Source organism: Temnothorax longispinosus, chromosome 1 (genome assembly GCF_030848805.1).
Source record: "Temnothorax longispinosus isolate EJ_2023e chromosome 1, Tlon_JGU_v1, whole genome shotgun sequence".
In the NCBI taxonomy this organism is placed as follows: Eukaryota; Metazoa; Arthropoda; class Insecta; order Hymenoptera; family Formicidae; genus Temnothorax; species Temnothorax longispinosus.
Window position 1 is genome coordinate 3570092 of NC_092358.1, and position 13642 is coordinate 3583733.

Genomic DNA, 13642 nt, shown 5'->3' on the forward strand with positions numbered 1-13642 from the left:
ATAAGTAACTGATATTGCTCCTTACAAGAAAGTATAAGAGACATATCAAATGTAAATATAATTTTTCCTCTTAACTCAATCGCTCAATTCATTAATTTTCTTTCTTCAAGATTTGTGCAATAGTTAGCACACTGTTCTTTATAAAATGACAGTAAAAGCAGATAGAACTCTGATTTCTATGGAAAATATATTTATAACAGTCTTGAAGAAGAAAATACGTTCTCCAATATATTTTCAACGTAATCATGTATTTTTTACCACATTTCTCTCGAGAACGCAATATTCAATCGGTTGCGTGTAAATTCAAAGAGCAATACAATAAAAAGGAAGAAGATGATGTAAGAAAGAGAGATAAGAGGATGACCTCAAAAACCGTCAAAGGGCTTGGTGCTCCCCAATCGATTCACGCAGAGTGACAAGAATCTCTTGGAAATGCATGCTCGATTTATCTTTTTGTTCTACAATAAAATGGTAAAATTCTAAAAATAGATGCAAATTGATGGATGTAAATTGATGCAAATCAGACAAAAAATAGTGCTATTAGATTAATACTCTTTTTTAAGTACAAAAATGAGTAAGTAATATTATGTAACGCGTGAGCCAAAATGAGACAACTTAAAATAAATCGGAAGGTCAACGCGCCGCACGTAAGAAACAGAAAAGACCACAGCATCTCATTTAATGAGATACGCATTTTTATCCAAACGAAACGGTACAACATATTTTCAAAACTAGCAGCAATCAGTCAGTGAAGTGAACCGATTATCTGCGTAAAAATTAACAAGCGAAATTTGATTATAAATTTTATAGGTTTCTTTGTTCCTGGAAACTCCGAAAATCAATATGATATGTATATTGTATATCATATTTGAGTAACCAATGCAACTTCTGTACCTTAATTGTGTACCAATTTACATTTTAATGTTACAATAACGCAATTACCCAGTTATATATAACCAGTAATTATATAATTGGTTAATTCAATGTGCATAACAAAAACACATCGATCTTTTGCATCTTTGGAACATTAATTATTTTATTATAAATATAATAATAGATACATTCCTATATTGATTTTCTCATCATTCATTAATTAAATAATTAAATACACAAAGTAAATTAACTCTTAGTTGATTTCACATTAATTCAAGTTTATGTTTACAGTAATAAAAAAAATCTTTTTGTTTTGCAGTTTTGTTTTGCAAAATTCTTAAATTTCCAACAATTTATACTTTGATTCCTACAGAATTTAAATAACATCTAGTAGAGATCATTAAACTCAGAAATAATTATGTTAAGAGATTCGAATAATCAAATATTTTTAGAAATCAAACGTTTTGATCATTAAATTTCTCGATTGTTGAAATGACGAAATGGCACTGTTAACGTTCGAATTGATCATCAATGCATGCAACTGCTATTTGCAATTTGCGCAAATAAACATCGCTTATTGATGATTGGTAATCGGCAGGCATTGAATGCCTGGGTAGATTGAAAAAAAACTGGCCGAAGTCTGCCATCGACAGGTGCTCAATCAGACTATCACGCTATAGCTTTTCAATAAGAACGCTCGCCCTGGAATGTAATACTCGCCCACGTACTAATGTTCTACCACTAGATTACTATACTTTAATCGTAACCGACATATATCATCATTCACAAAGTTCTATACAATCAAAATTACTTTTTCAATGTTTGTCCATAATACAATAGATGATAAATTCAATTATATCGAATGAATAAGTATTATCAAATGTACGTTGGGAAGTATTCTATATCGAGTTTCCTTCTATCTATTAACCACGCCAAGAGATTTTTTAAAGTAAAAAAAAAGAATGCTGTGATATTTAAATTAGTTCTTCCTACATTGGTTGGTCAACTTCCTTCTAACGGAACAAAGTACCATTTACCATAAATTAACAAAATCACAAACTTCCGTGAAGAAGTTGTGGCTAACAATTATTGTAATATAGTTGAAAATGACCTCCCGAAGTTTACTATAAATGAAGAGGAAGAAGTTAATAACAAGTTATTAATTTTGGTTCTATCATAATGTCATAAAATTGATATTCTTATAATTAAAACTCTCACCGTTATAATTTTCTCCTGCTGATAATTTCAAGTTTATTAAAACTCGTTTCTAATAACCTGAAGAAGAGAAAGAGAAAAAAACCATCGTTCTCTGTTTGATTGACTTATAAATTGCGTTCTTTTCTTATTTATTATACTTGGCTATTTCGCTAACTGCGATTTTCTCCATGTTTATAAATAATGTTTAGCGAGATTATTAAACGCGATCGGATATAGTATTTCATTATGATATTTAAAAAGAAAAAGGCAGAAGCAAACAATTAAATCAATTTTAAATCAAAGAAAAAAGAATACTACTAAATAGTCGTTTATAATTAAATATATTCTTCTCGTGTAATGTGCAGTAATATCATAAAATATATAAAGAAATTTTTAATAAAAAAAATCAATTGCTTGAAAATGATTATTTCGTATGCGATATCTCAAGTCACGCTTTTAGGACATTTTAAGTGTAATCGGCAAGTGGCAAAAAGCAATTATTATCGTGAATGCTTTCTTTGAAGCGGCTTTTATAAGAGTTCCACGTTAGAAGAAAAAGAGTGTGACCTCAGGTCTCAGGAGGATAATGCATCAGCGGCGAGTGCGACGCAGACGGCGCGCCGGAAGAAGCGCGCAAGCGAGACAGCAGAAACAGCCACCGAGGCCAGACCGCGGCTAGTAGTAGTCAGTCGGCGGTCGGAGTCCGCGCGCGACGGATAGTGGAGTAATACGCTTGTACTACTTGCTCACTCGGTCGGCGGTGGCGCGACGCCACGATTGACTCCGCGCGCCCGCGAGACAGAAGCACGTGAGTGCGTGAATACGTGGGTGCGTGCGTATCCTTCGTGTGCAGTGGCAGTGAAAAATGCGAATTTTTCGAACGCACGTTCTGTGGGAACGCGCGTGTCTTCAGTGATCAAGCATTTTCGAGCGGGTACTATATCCGAAAACTAAATTACCATAAAAGCTTTCATATTCATGGGAAACGTGGAATAAAAGTCACCGATTCCACGTTTTCTAAATTTTGCGTTGGATCTTTATATTGCAATGCAAAGAATTTTGTGTGTTCCTGGTCTGAGCTCGTCGTTCTTTTTTCCCCCATGTGAAGCTGAATATGCATGATTGCGAAAACCCATTTGGCGGAAACAAATCCCGTCTATAACGTTTTCGAATTTTATCACAATTTCGTCAATCCTCGCCGTAATTCAACGAGTTTTCTATTCTTGGCATATCGCGTGGGATATCTCTCTAAATCACGGCCGATGTCACGTGTAATATTTTTTTTCAATTGATCATACATGTGACAATCCTCACCACTATTATACTCATAACATATCGAACAGTCGTTTGTAATTGAGAAAAATGTAAGAATTCGCAAGATTAATGAGTTTGATATGTATTTTTAGAAACAGCAGATTTTTAAATAAGATATCCATATTCCGATCAAATTTTATTACTGTTTGTCAGTTGTTATTTTCTAGTTTTTATTTGTGCTCGAAGACAACAACAGAAAAATAATCGGTATATTTTAAATAAATCTTTCAATAAGATTCGTCAGGAGGAAAAGCAATGTCATGTCAAATGTAACGCGTTGTTTCGATTGTTCTCTCACATTAAACTTCCACTATTTATTTATTCATAAAGGTTGGTTTTCCGCGAATGAATGAATGTATACAGCAGAATTTATAAATCTTTTTACATATAATATAAAATTTTTACATATCGCAAGTAATGTCGGGATTTATTGTTTCGTATAATATGAAAACGGAAAAATTTATATGTTCAACTAAAAATTAATTATTCAAGATTATGTTTGTCAATTGACATGTTCAGCTATTTAATAAAAATATATGAATATCATAGTATAACATCATCGTTAGAAATGAGATATGGGTGTTAAGATGTCACCTTTAAATTCATTCGCGATATCAGTATCTTCGTATCAAGGAATAATTGAATTAATACGTACATATTTTAATTTGAAAATTTCCAAGATTTGACTTATGTCACGTTCGAAACGTACGACTTATGCAATTGAGAAAATTCGGAAGAATGAAGGAGGAATGATCAACCGAACGAGTTTTCGTTGTCATACACGCGTGCCTGGAATGCTTGACGTTTCCTTTCTACGCGCACGTATTCCCTTTCAGCGGCTGACGTGCGACTCTTTCTGTTACCAACGGGGCGCAGCTTCTGCCGCGAACGTTCTTCAAGAATAGCCGTGCATTGATGTGCTCACTCCGTATCTCCTGCCGCGATCTGCATTCGGGTGCAGTATAATTTCCGAGGAATTGCGAAGCTCTATAAACGCCAGACGCGGAGACGCCTTTATGCCGTCGTGCTTGCGCAAAATTCGTCTACTTGTGAGAAGGAACCTCGATACGACACGGACGTCGAGGACGCGTTTATTACGTCCCTTGGCACGAATGTCGATTCGACATTCAAGACAACTGCAGTCACCGTTCCGGAAAATCTACGGATTTTTCGGACTCCGCCTTTTGCGGCGCAATGTCATGTAAATGCTTTTAGTCGTTATATCCCGAGATAATTTTTGAATTATCTTATCAAAGCTACGTTGACGAGCACGACGGCAGGTCTTGAGGCCGCTTGGCGAGCTGCCGAGATTTTTCGTGGATATTTTTGTCGCGTAGGCTACCGAAATGCATCGGTCCAGATCACCTCCATCGCCGCTCGCGTGCTTTCCGAGTACGACGCGTGCTCCAATAATTACGATAACGTGATTCCCAAATAGATACGTACGAAAGCCGGTCTCAGATGAGAGAATTCGCGTATTTCCGATTCCCGTCATATCTTTTTTTCTAGATATGCTGTTAAAAAATTGATAAATGTAAACCTATGTCAGAGTATACAGCTGTCACATACATGTAACTGTTTTTTTTTATAACGGACCCCTCCTAACTGTTACGCAATATCTTTTCTCAAATTATTTTGACGCTATATATACAAAAGTATAAAATATTTCGCTCTTTACGTTTGTCATCAGATAATTTTATATAAAAAAATACCAAATTAATAAAAAAATTTCTATAATATAATCTCGTATTTTAAAAGTATAAAATATTCTTGGCTTTCATAAAAAAATTTTCAAGTGATTGATCTAATAGCATTAGATAAAGCCTCAGCAAAAAGCTCACATTCATGATACTTTGTGGTGCGAAACGGCGCGCGGCGCCGCCGCGCCGCTGAGTGTCTCGCGATTTTTACAATCCGCTCTGTTGATGCTGTGGCGCGAGCTAAACGAGCGTTTTTATTCTCGGTAGAGAAAAAGTCGTTCTACGCCAAAAGAGAGAATGAGACTGAAAGGGCGTGAACATAGGGAGACCCGCGAGGAATAACATTGTTCACGTAAAACGCACGTTCGCGCATTTTAATCCGGTGAATTACGAATGACGCAAAATACCGTTGCTTCGCCGTAATTCGCTATACCAGTGTAAACTGTCTTTTATTCACCGAGTTGCGTCGGCTCAATCCTCTTTTTTAACTTTTTTTTATCTCAATACAACAATAACTCAGTTATTTCCATTATTCGCAGAGTTTCCAGCATTATTCGCGGAATATAACGCGTGTTATTCGTAGCAGGGCCCTTTCGTCTACGTGCGCGCAAACCGACGCGACGCCTCGACTGTTATTTGCTTGTCTAGAATATTACGGATACAGGATATTACATATAGGTTTATCCCGCCACTAGTTGCATGACATAACATACTCTCGCAGCTTATTATCTAGTAGATCATATTAATCCGTGAATTTCTAACATAGATTATGCCTGAATCTACGGTTCTGTTCTAGATTAAAATAGATAATTATAAAACATTTTCCATAATGCTTTAGCAATCGTCATAAATCACTATAAACCTAAAGAAAGGAGGTAATAGTTACGTAAATTTGTATGCGTTGAAATACTTTTTCGAAATCGCGAACATTGTTAATCGCAAAAGACATCCTTCCCGACCGAGAAGATGACGGCAATAAAATAACTTGCGAAAAGAGAAGTTCTTATCGGTTTTCCAATTTTACCATCGTCGCTTCAGTTCTTCAGAATGCAATTGTCGCGAAAATCCATGACGATTGGCTGTGCGGTGAGCACACATACGTAGAGACGCAATACACACAAGATATTGTGCAGGATCGCACACATATGTAAGGTTCTTAATCTGCTTTATATTATATTACGTTTCGTCTCTCTTCTAGCTTCTGTTAGCAACAGTACCGGATTGCTTCTGTTGTATTCACTTTGCCGATATTATCTGGCAGGTGTCAAGTTGTATTTCACTTGTAAATTATTTTTTCCACGAGTCTATCTCTCGGCACCTCGCCCGTCCGTTTGTCCGTCCATTCTATCTACCACCCCGCTCCCTTTAACAAACGCATCTCTAAAATATTTATGTGCACAGATATCGGGCTTCGAGCACGGTCCAATCGCAGCTACCGCACGCGAGAGTGCCGCGGGTCGATTAATATCGGGCCATCTGGCCAAATCGCATTCGGATCGGTCAAAAAGAAGAAAGAAAAAAAATCTGTCATTTTGAAAACGCGCGCCGGGGGCGTTTCACACAATCGCATACGACATGCGATCGCTTCGCTGTGAATTCCCACGAATTTCAGCGATCGCGTCGCCGTGGGAAATTAATCGGGCGCGTGTGTGCAGCTCGATCGACGAAAGTGGCTTATTCTTCGAGTGCTGAAACTCTCTAGAATCCGGTGAGTGGACCGACAGTGGAACCGAAAGGAATTAAGAAGGCCCCGTGCGTGAGCGGACGAACTGGAGAAGCGGCGCGTACGCCTACGTGGAAGCCCGGCAGAACGTTAAATGAATGTTGTTACGGCGGGCGCTGGCGATTGCGACGGGAAAATCGAGGGGGCACGGCAGGATCGCTCGATTTAAATTCATAGATGTGCGAGCGAACGGGCCCACAATGGTGGCTCGGCTCCCGCAACAAGTTCTGCTGCTACTCGTACTCGGTGAGTAAGAAACACCCGCGGGTATTCCAACAAATATGTCACGAGATAATCATCGTGCTTTCTTTCAACGATATTGGATTCCAACAAGAAAATTAAAAAAGTTGATAATACATTTTTAAATCATTTTTTGAATAAACAGAGCTTTGTTAAATGATATTGAAAGATAAAAAATTTTTTTCACAATAATGTAATAATTACAAGAAATCAACTATATATATTTATTAATAACTCCATTGTTGAAAAAAATATGGCAGCTCACGAGAAAAAAGATTTAGATATTTTTATCAAAAATATGAATTTAATTTGAAATTTTTTAAATTAAAAAACTAGAATCTACATTATTCTGCAATTTATAAAGAAAAAGCATGTTTTTCGACATTTTAATAATAATTTCTATAGGATGCTTGTATTTTTTTATTTCCATACCATTATTCTCTTTAATTATTTGAATTTCAAATTACTAATACGTTTAAAAATAGCGTAATTCTTTTGAAAAGCTTATTAACATACAGACATCCCATCAAGTGATGTATATAGTACGCATATCTTATGAAAGTTCATTGTTCTTCGAAATTTCATTTACGCCACCTTCAGAATAAGAGCTCATATATCCTCTATATTTAGGCACCAGCTAAGTTAACCGGCCATGTGTACACAGGCGTGTAGGATAAACGTGTAGTAAAGCGCCAGCTGATTTAACGCTTTCGCCGTTTTCTTTTTTTTCTTGGACGCCCAGCACAAACTCGCGCCGTATCAAGTTTCGGCGTTACGACATTTGGGAGGCTTGTCTGATTAAGAAACGCAGGCAAAATGTAAAAGTAGAAAGTCTCCAATTTTTTATGCAGTTCCGTAGTTCTTTTTACATGAATAATATTTTTAATCTCATATAGCTCAAAAACTCCTAATATTAAAAAATGATCGTTACTATATTATCTGCGATTTAAAAAAGTTTTGAATCTCTCTCTTTGTATGTGTATACAAACTTAGGAGCCTATTCTGTAAACGTTAACGACATCATTACGTGCTTTGCGCAGATATAATATACCATAGAAAAGCTGCGCAAAGCGTAACGATATCGTTAACGTTTACAGAATAGGCCCCTTAATCTCGATTGAATTTATTTCTCTGTACAAATTGCAATATTAAATGCTAAAAATAATTTATAAAATATTCAAATAATTTCCGCAAATGGTACTTAGATAATTACGACAGAAAGTAATGTTACATGAACAATTATCAGAATAAAAGCCTAATTAGTCAGAATCATAAAAAAGAAAGAATTATGTGATATATCCTTTAATCGGAGCTATTTTTACGCGCGCTTTTATCGAGTTATATAAAAACGATTAAAATTTTGATTTACATAAAACGTAAATATACATTCTCGGGTCTTGTGCTGTTTTTATCTATCGTTCTATTGCTAGTTTGCTTCGTCATAGAAAAGCGCGCTGACCCATGTCGTTGCGCAATACGCTGAATCTACCGGATGTGCAGTTTTTTACTTGAGCCAGATCCGGTATGGACTTAAGATGGTACGTTCGGTTAATCCGCCTTAAAGGGGGGTGGATAGCGGGGCGAGAAGTGGAAGTTTAATTAAGTCAGATTACAGGGACCGAAATGAATAAAGTTTCATCAAAGAGGATCACGAAAGACACTTCGCTACCGGAAAGATTCGTCTCGACTAAAGCCTAAAGCAAGATCGAACGTTACGGCAGTGAATAAATAAAACACCAGACTACTTATATATATGTGTGTATGCAATAATTGCGGTCGTTGATTTCCATTCTAAAAGCAGCAACGTTATTAATAATAATTAATAATAACGCTGCTGCTTTTAGAATAATATATTGATAACGCTATGTCTTGAGATAATGCATTTTTAGAGTTAAAATTGAGCTTATCGATATTACGTCAACATAGTCAAATCAATTCAAAAAATTAGTAACCATAAGTAAACATAAATAAATTGCGCAAAAATTAAATTAATTAAACATTCCGTTGTTTTTTTCCAATTAAATACGTTTGCTAGAACAATTTTAGTATATCACACAACAGGCACTCAAATACCGATGGTGTTTTCCTTTTTGCAATTATATCTCGTTTTCACATCATAGAACATACGAAACTTCAGTGTAATTCGATGGATGTGACAATACGTTTTGGTCTATATATGTTAAAAAATTCCGTCCAATTTTACGAATCGGTTCGCACAGTCGTTCATGCACGTACGGCATTTTTTCGTGGTAGATCGATAACATCGGGCAAACGCCGATAGAGAGCCCTTCTCGTTGATCACGTACTGCGTCAGATACTACCAGTTGCATCGTTAATTCACAGAGATACGCTCGGCGAACATATACCGCAATTTCCTGGTGCAGTTACAGATAGCGATCGACTTTGTCCAATTTACAGATTTTCTTGCCATTTAGCGGGACCCAATCAAATAATATAGTTGCATAATATTCATCTAATTCGTCTTAAGGCAATCAAACGCTCTGTGATGCCAATCGAAAGTGGTCGTTATATGACCAATAATTGAATCCAAATACGAGCAAGCATCGAAATTGGAAAGTGGAAACTGCATGTGTTATGTGCACGATCATGAACGATATTCATTGATGACGGGAATTGCAAACGTAATAATCTAACATTAAAGGCAAAATTTATAAGTTTTACCCGCTCGTTAATTAACTTTGACATAATTTTTACACTATTGTACAAAATAATGCAAAATAATTTTGATGAATTTTCTATTATTCAAAATTAGATTTTCTATACAAAAAAAATTTGCAAATTTCTGGAAATATATTTTTTCTATCGATTACATTATTACATAAATAAAAATTCTCTGGGATAGAAATTAAATCGAGAATTATAGTGCAAAATTAGTATAAAAAGGTAAAATTTTCAATAAAGAAAAACGAGGCAGATCACACTTGACATCAGTGTTTTTTCAATACGATCTATCGGATTGTTTGCAGGGGCGCAATGGAAACATTGATGAGCTCTTTGTTGATCACGGATATCGTTGCCACGCGATACAAGCTGCATCACTGATTCACAGCTAACATTCAATTGCGGCTTAATACTACGCCACTCCCGCAATTTCAATCGAGCGATTAACATTGCGCGCGTCTGCTACGGTAATTAAACGTGTCGTTTAATAAATGTTACAATTTAACGGCGCCCAAATAATAAGCGTGTCGAGAAAAATTATCTTTTTTCTTGTTGAAATGGTGTCTGATAGGCGTAAAAACGCAGATCAACAAACGACGTGCTATATACGATTGTCTATTAAAGTGATTGGCGTGCATCGTATATCGAATCGCAGATTGCACTTTACCGTGCATTGCGTATTGCCAATGGCAATGTTGCAACGAGATTCTCGTCAAGCCATACAACGTTTGTCGATCGCACTCATATCAATTTCGCGAAATTTTTGATAAATTTGAAAGCTTTGCGCTGTTTCACATCAAGGACACAATTATTTATAATTAATTACATCATATACATCATACACATGTATTTGTTTGGTTGAATGATTGAATCTTTGTCTCCTCCATTTGTTAATTAATTAATGAATATATTATGATTATATCTTGAATGCCGAAACTGCCAGAGTGTTATATAAATAATAATGTTGTATTTTGTGTTAATATTACACGGAGAGAATTTTTTGTTATATTTTACCCTTAAATTCACTACAAACTTGGGACAACTTGGCAACCAAGAAATTTTTAAAATATACAAAAAACATTTTACAAACAACGTGATCAAAATTACCAAGCAAATTGGTAAATTTTGAAAAATTATTGAAATTTCCTAGATATATTTTAGTAAAATTAATCAAACATATTTTATATTTTAATGTAATAGATATTAATATCTTTTATTATGGTAGATATTAATCAGAATAGCTCGCATAAAATTCTTGGTGGTACGTTGTCCCACAACTACCATGATTTCAAGGTAAATTTTAAGAGAAAATTCTCTCCATGTGGACATGGAAAATAACATTCTTTATATAAAGAAAAAAATAACACATGAGAAACTTTAAAAAAATATTGCAATTGTATAAAATTCAAGGTAATAATTAAATTTTTAAAGAGGAATCGAATCAGTCTACAAAGCGTCAGAATTTTTGGTTCGGTGACATGTTCACTGTAAATATTTGCAATCACAAACCTTTCTCTTGTGGTTTTGTGTAAACACATTACGCACGGTTTTGTTTCGTTCTACTATTTCCATTTGGAAAAGAAAGTACGATATGAAGTCTCGCAGGTAGAAAATGTAAAACTGAGTCCTCGCTTCGTAAAGGGAAAAGCGTTCAATTTACATTCACAAACAACAAGAGATGCTTGATACATCTATCATCGTATTCAAATTTATCTTTCGTCTCTCGTGTCCCCTTCCACAAAAACAGGCGTAACTGCGTAAAGTTTGCTCTGTGAATGTATTTCTTTAGTTGACAGATTAACAAAATGTTTTCTTTTTTATCTTCACCTTTTAACTTCTAAATAATTCTCGAAATTGTGAAAATAATAGTTCAGGCATCATCGATCTCAATTTCTGTGATATATATCTCGGCCAATATAGTTTCAATCTTCATACTGCCATAGCGTAACTTGCTGTTCTTTTTTTTGTTACGTGAAATCTTCAATCTAATTTTTAATGTCTGACGTTTGGTAAATTACATAATTCTACTGACTTTGAAAGATTAATTTTGAATTAATAACGAAACTGTTACGACTAGTGACGAGCGTAAAGCAATCAAGTAAATCATGAGTTAGTAACATTAATTAATAATGTAATATTTTCATTGAAATATTGAATAAAATTTTAAGTTTTCTAATTGTTTCATACATATCATATACGAATAAATAGTACAAAATTGTTGCCATTATATATTTTATATGATTCTATAGATGTTAATGGCGTGTAATACGATTAACAGTTTTTTAAATCGTTCACCATTCCATTTATAGCGATATAATTAAAAAAATTACAGACGAGAAATGTTACATCGCAAAAGGAATCGCGAAATCGTCAATTAAAAGAAGATACTCAGAAATTGCATTTCTCAATATCGTAAATAATCGGATTAAAAGAGAAATATAGTTGAATTTCATAATTCTACTTTTATTAAAGATGAATGGATCTATAAAATAACAAGAAAATCGATATTAATTAAAAGTTAAGTCGCGTAATAAACCAGAATTCTCGACAGTAAAAAGTACTCTTCTTTAAATTAATTTGCCTGCAAGAATAAAATTTCTCAGAGAACTGTAAAATTATCATGTGCTGAGCTATCTCATGTAAGATCGTTATATCCTCGTTTAACTTACGAAACTTATTGAATATTATAGTTTCTCGTGTTTGATCTCCGCAATATTACATATAAGTAAATATGTCATAAGCGATATACGTAACCGTGTGTGAGAGAGAGAAAGAGAGAGAGAAATATAATTGACATAATTCATTAATCATTATTTTCTGATTATTGCTCATTAGACATCAGCCATATAATTATCGATAATTACATTAATCTTAAACATTTATACGTATATATCGGTTTATATAAGAAAGAAAAAATATCTTTTAAAATAAGTCATTTTGATAGACTAGGTAATACCCAGGACTAGATAATACCAAAAAATTTTCAAAACAAAAATTGTCCGTGACACAACACTCTATTTCCCATTGAGAATAAAAAAGTTGGTATTTTTTGCGTTAAAAGATCATATTATAGTAATAGATATTGGGATCATAGTAAACTTTTAACAAAGCTATCAAAAAAATTATTGCATTTAGCGTTGCTATAGCAATTATTACTCTTGAAATAACATCAGCAATAAAAGTTGGTATTTCGATATTGTGAAAAATTAATTTTGTGCATGAAGTCTCTAATAACGTATATGTACTAATTTATTCGTTATAATTACAACGCAATTATGGTAAACAAGAATCGTGAAACATATACGCACATCTATTGAAAAATAAATAAGGAAAATACAAATTTCTTTATTACGGATAAAAATTACGTTTTGCCCTTCTCTAGGCTTCCAAGAAGTTCCTAATTAACCGCGATGCGCTGTCAATATTCGTCGATGAAGCAGCGTCTTCGCGACATTATAACAGATGACTAAAGTTTCTAGCGGATATCTCTATGCGCGCGTGACAAGAATCGAGTACGAGTTATAAAACGAGTAATCCGATCGAATATCGACCATGTTTGCATGATTGTAGATGCCAGATAAATATATCTGTTCGATATGCATTGCATTCAAATGCACCGCCGCATTCGCGAGAGATTCTCGGATGTACTATCAGATCAATTTGTAAGTTTCGAAGGGACGTTTCGTGCTTTGCATTGCGGACCAGAGATGTGTGGCAAAGTAGACGTGTAAGTAATCGTGATTCACTTGAAGAAAAGAAGAATCAGTGCTGGAGCGTATTAAAAGACTTTAGTTGCAACCGATTCTGAAGCTTCTATTTAAGATACTACTGAACGTTTTAATTAATCGAGTTTTAAAGAGCATTAAATACCGTCGTTTTTAATTAATTAATTAAAACTTTTAACAATAAAAAC

General features: G+C 34.6%; 1 protein-coding gene across 4 annotated transcripts in view; it reads left to right on the forward strand.

Annotated features, from left to right (window-relative positions):
* The first annotated feature begins 2771 nt into the window (after window positions 1–2771).
* Window positions 2772–13642, forward strand: part of Neto (Neuropilin and tolloid-like) — a 109145-nt gene continuing 98274 nt past the window's right edge. For 2 of the 4 annotated variants that reach the window (XM_071785840.1, XM_071785861.1), the window contains exons 1-2: window positions 2772–3004; window positions 6486–7053. In XM_071785840.1, the coding sequence (XP_071641941.1) occupies window positions 6906–7053 (148 nt within the window). In that variant the 5' untranslated portion in view covers window positions 2772–3004; window positions 6486–6905. The remainder of the gene's footprint in view (window positions 3005–6485; window positions 7054–13642) is intronic. The other 2 variants (XM_071785845.1, XM_071785853.1) reach the window with 2 other exon arrangements.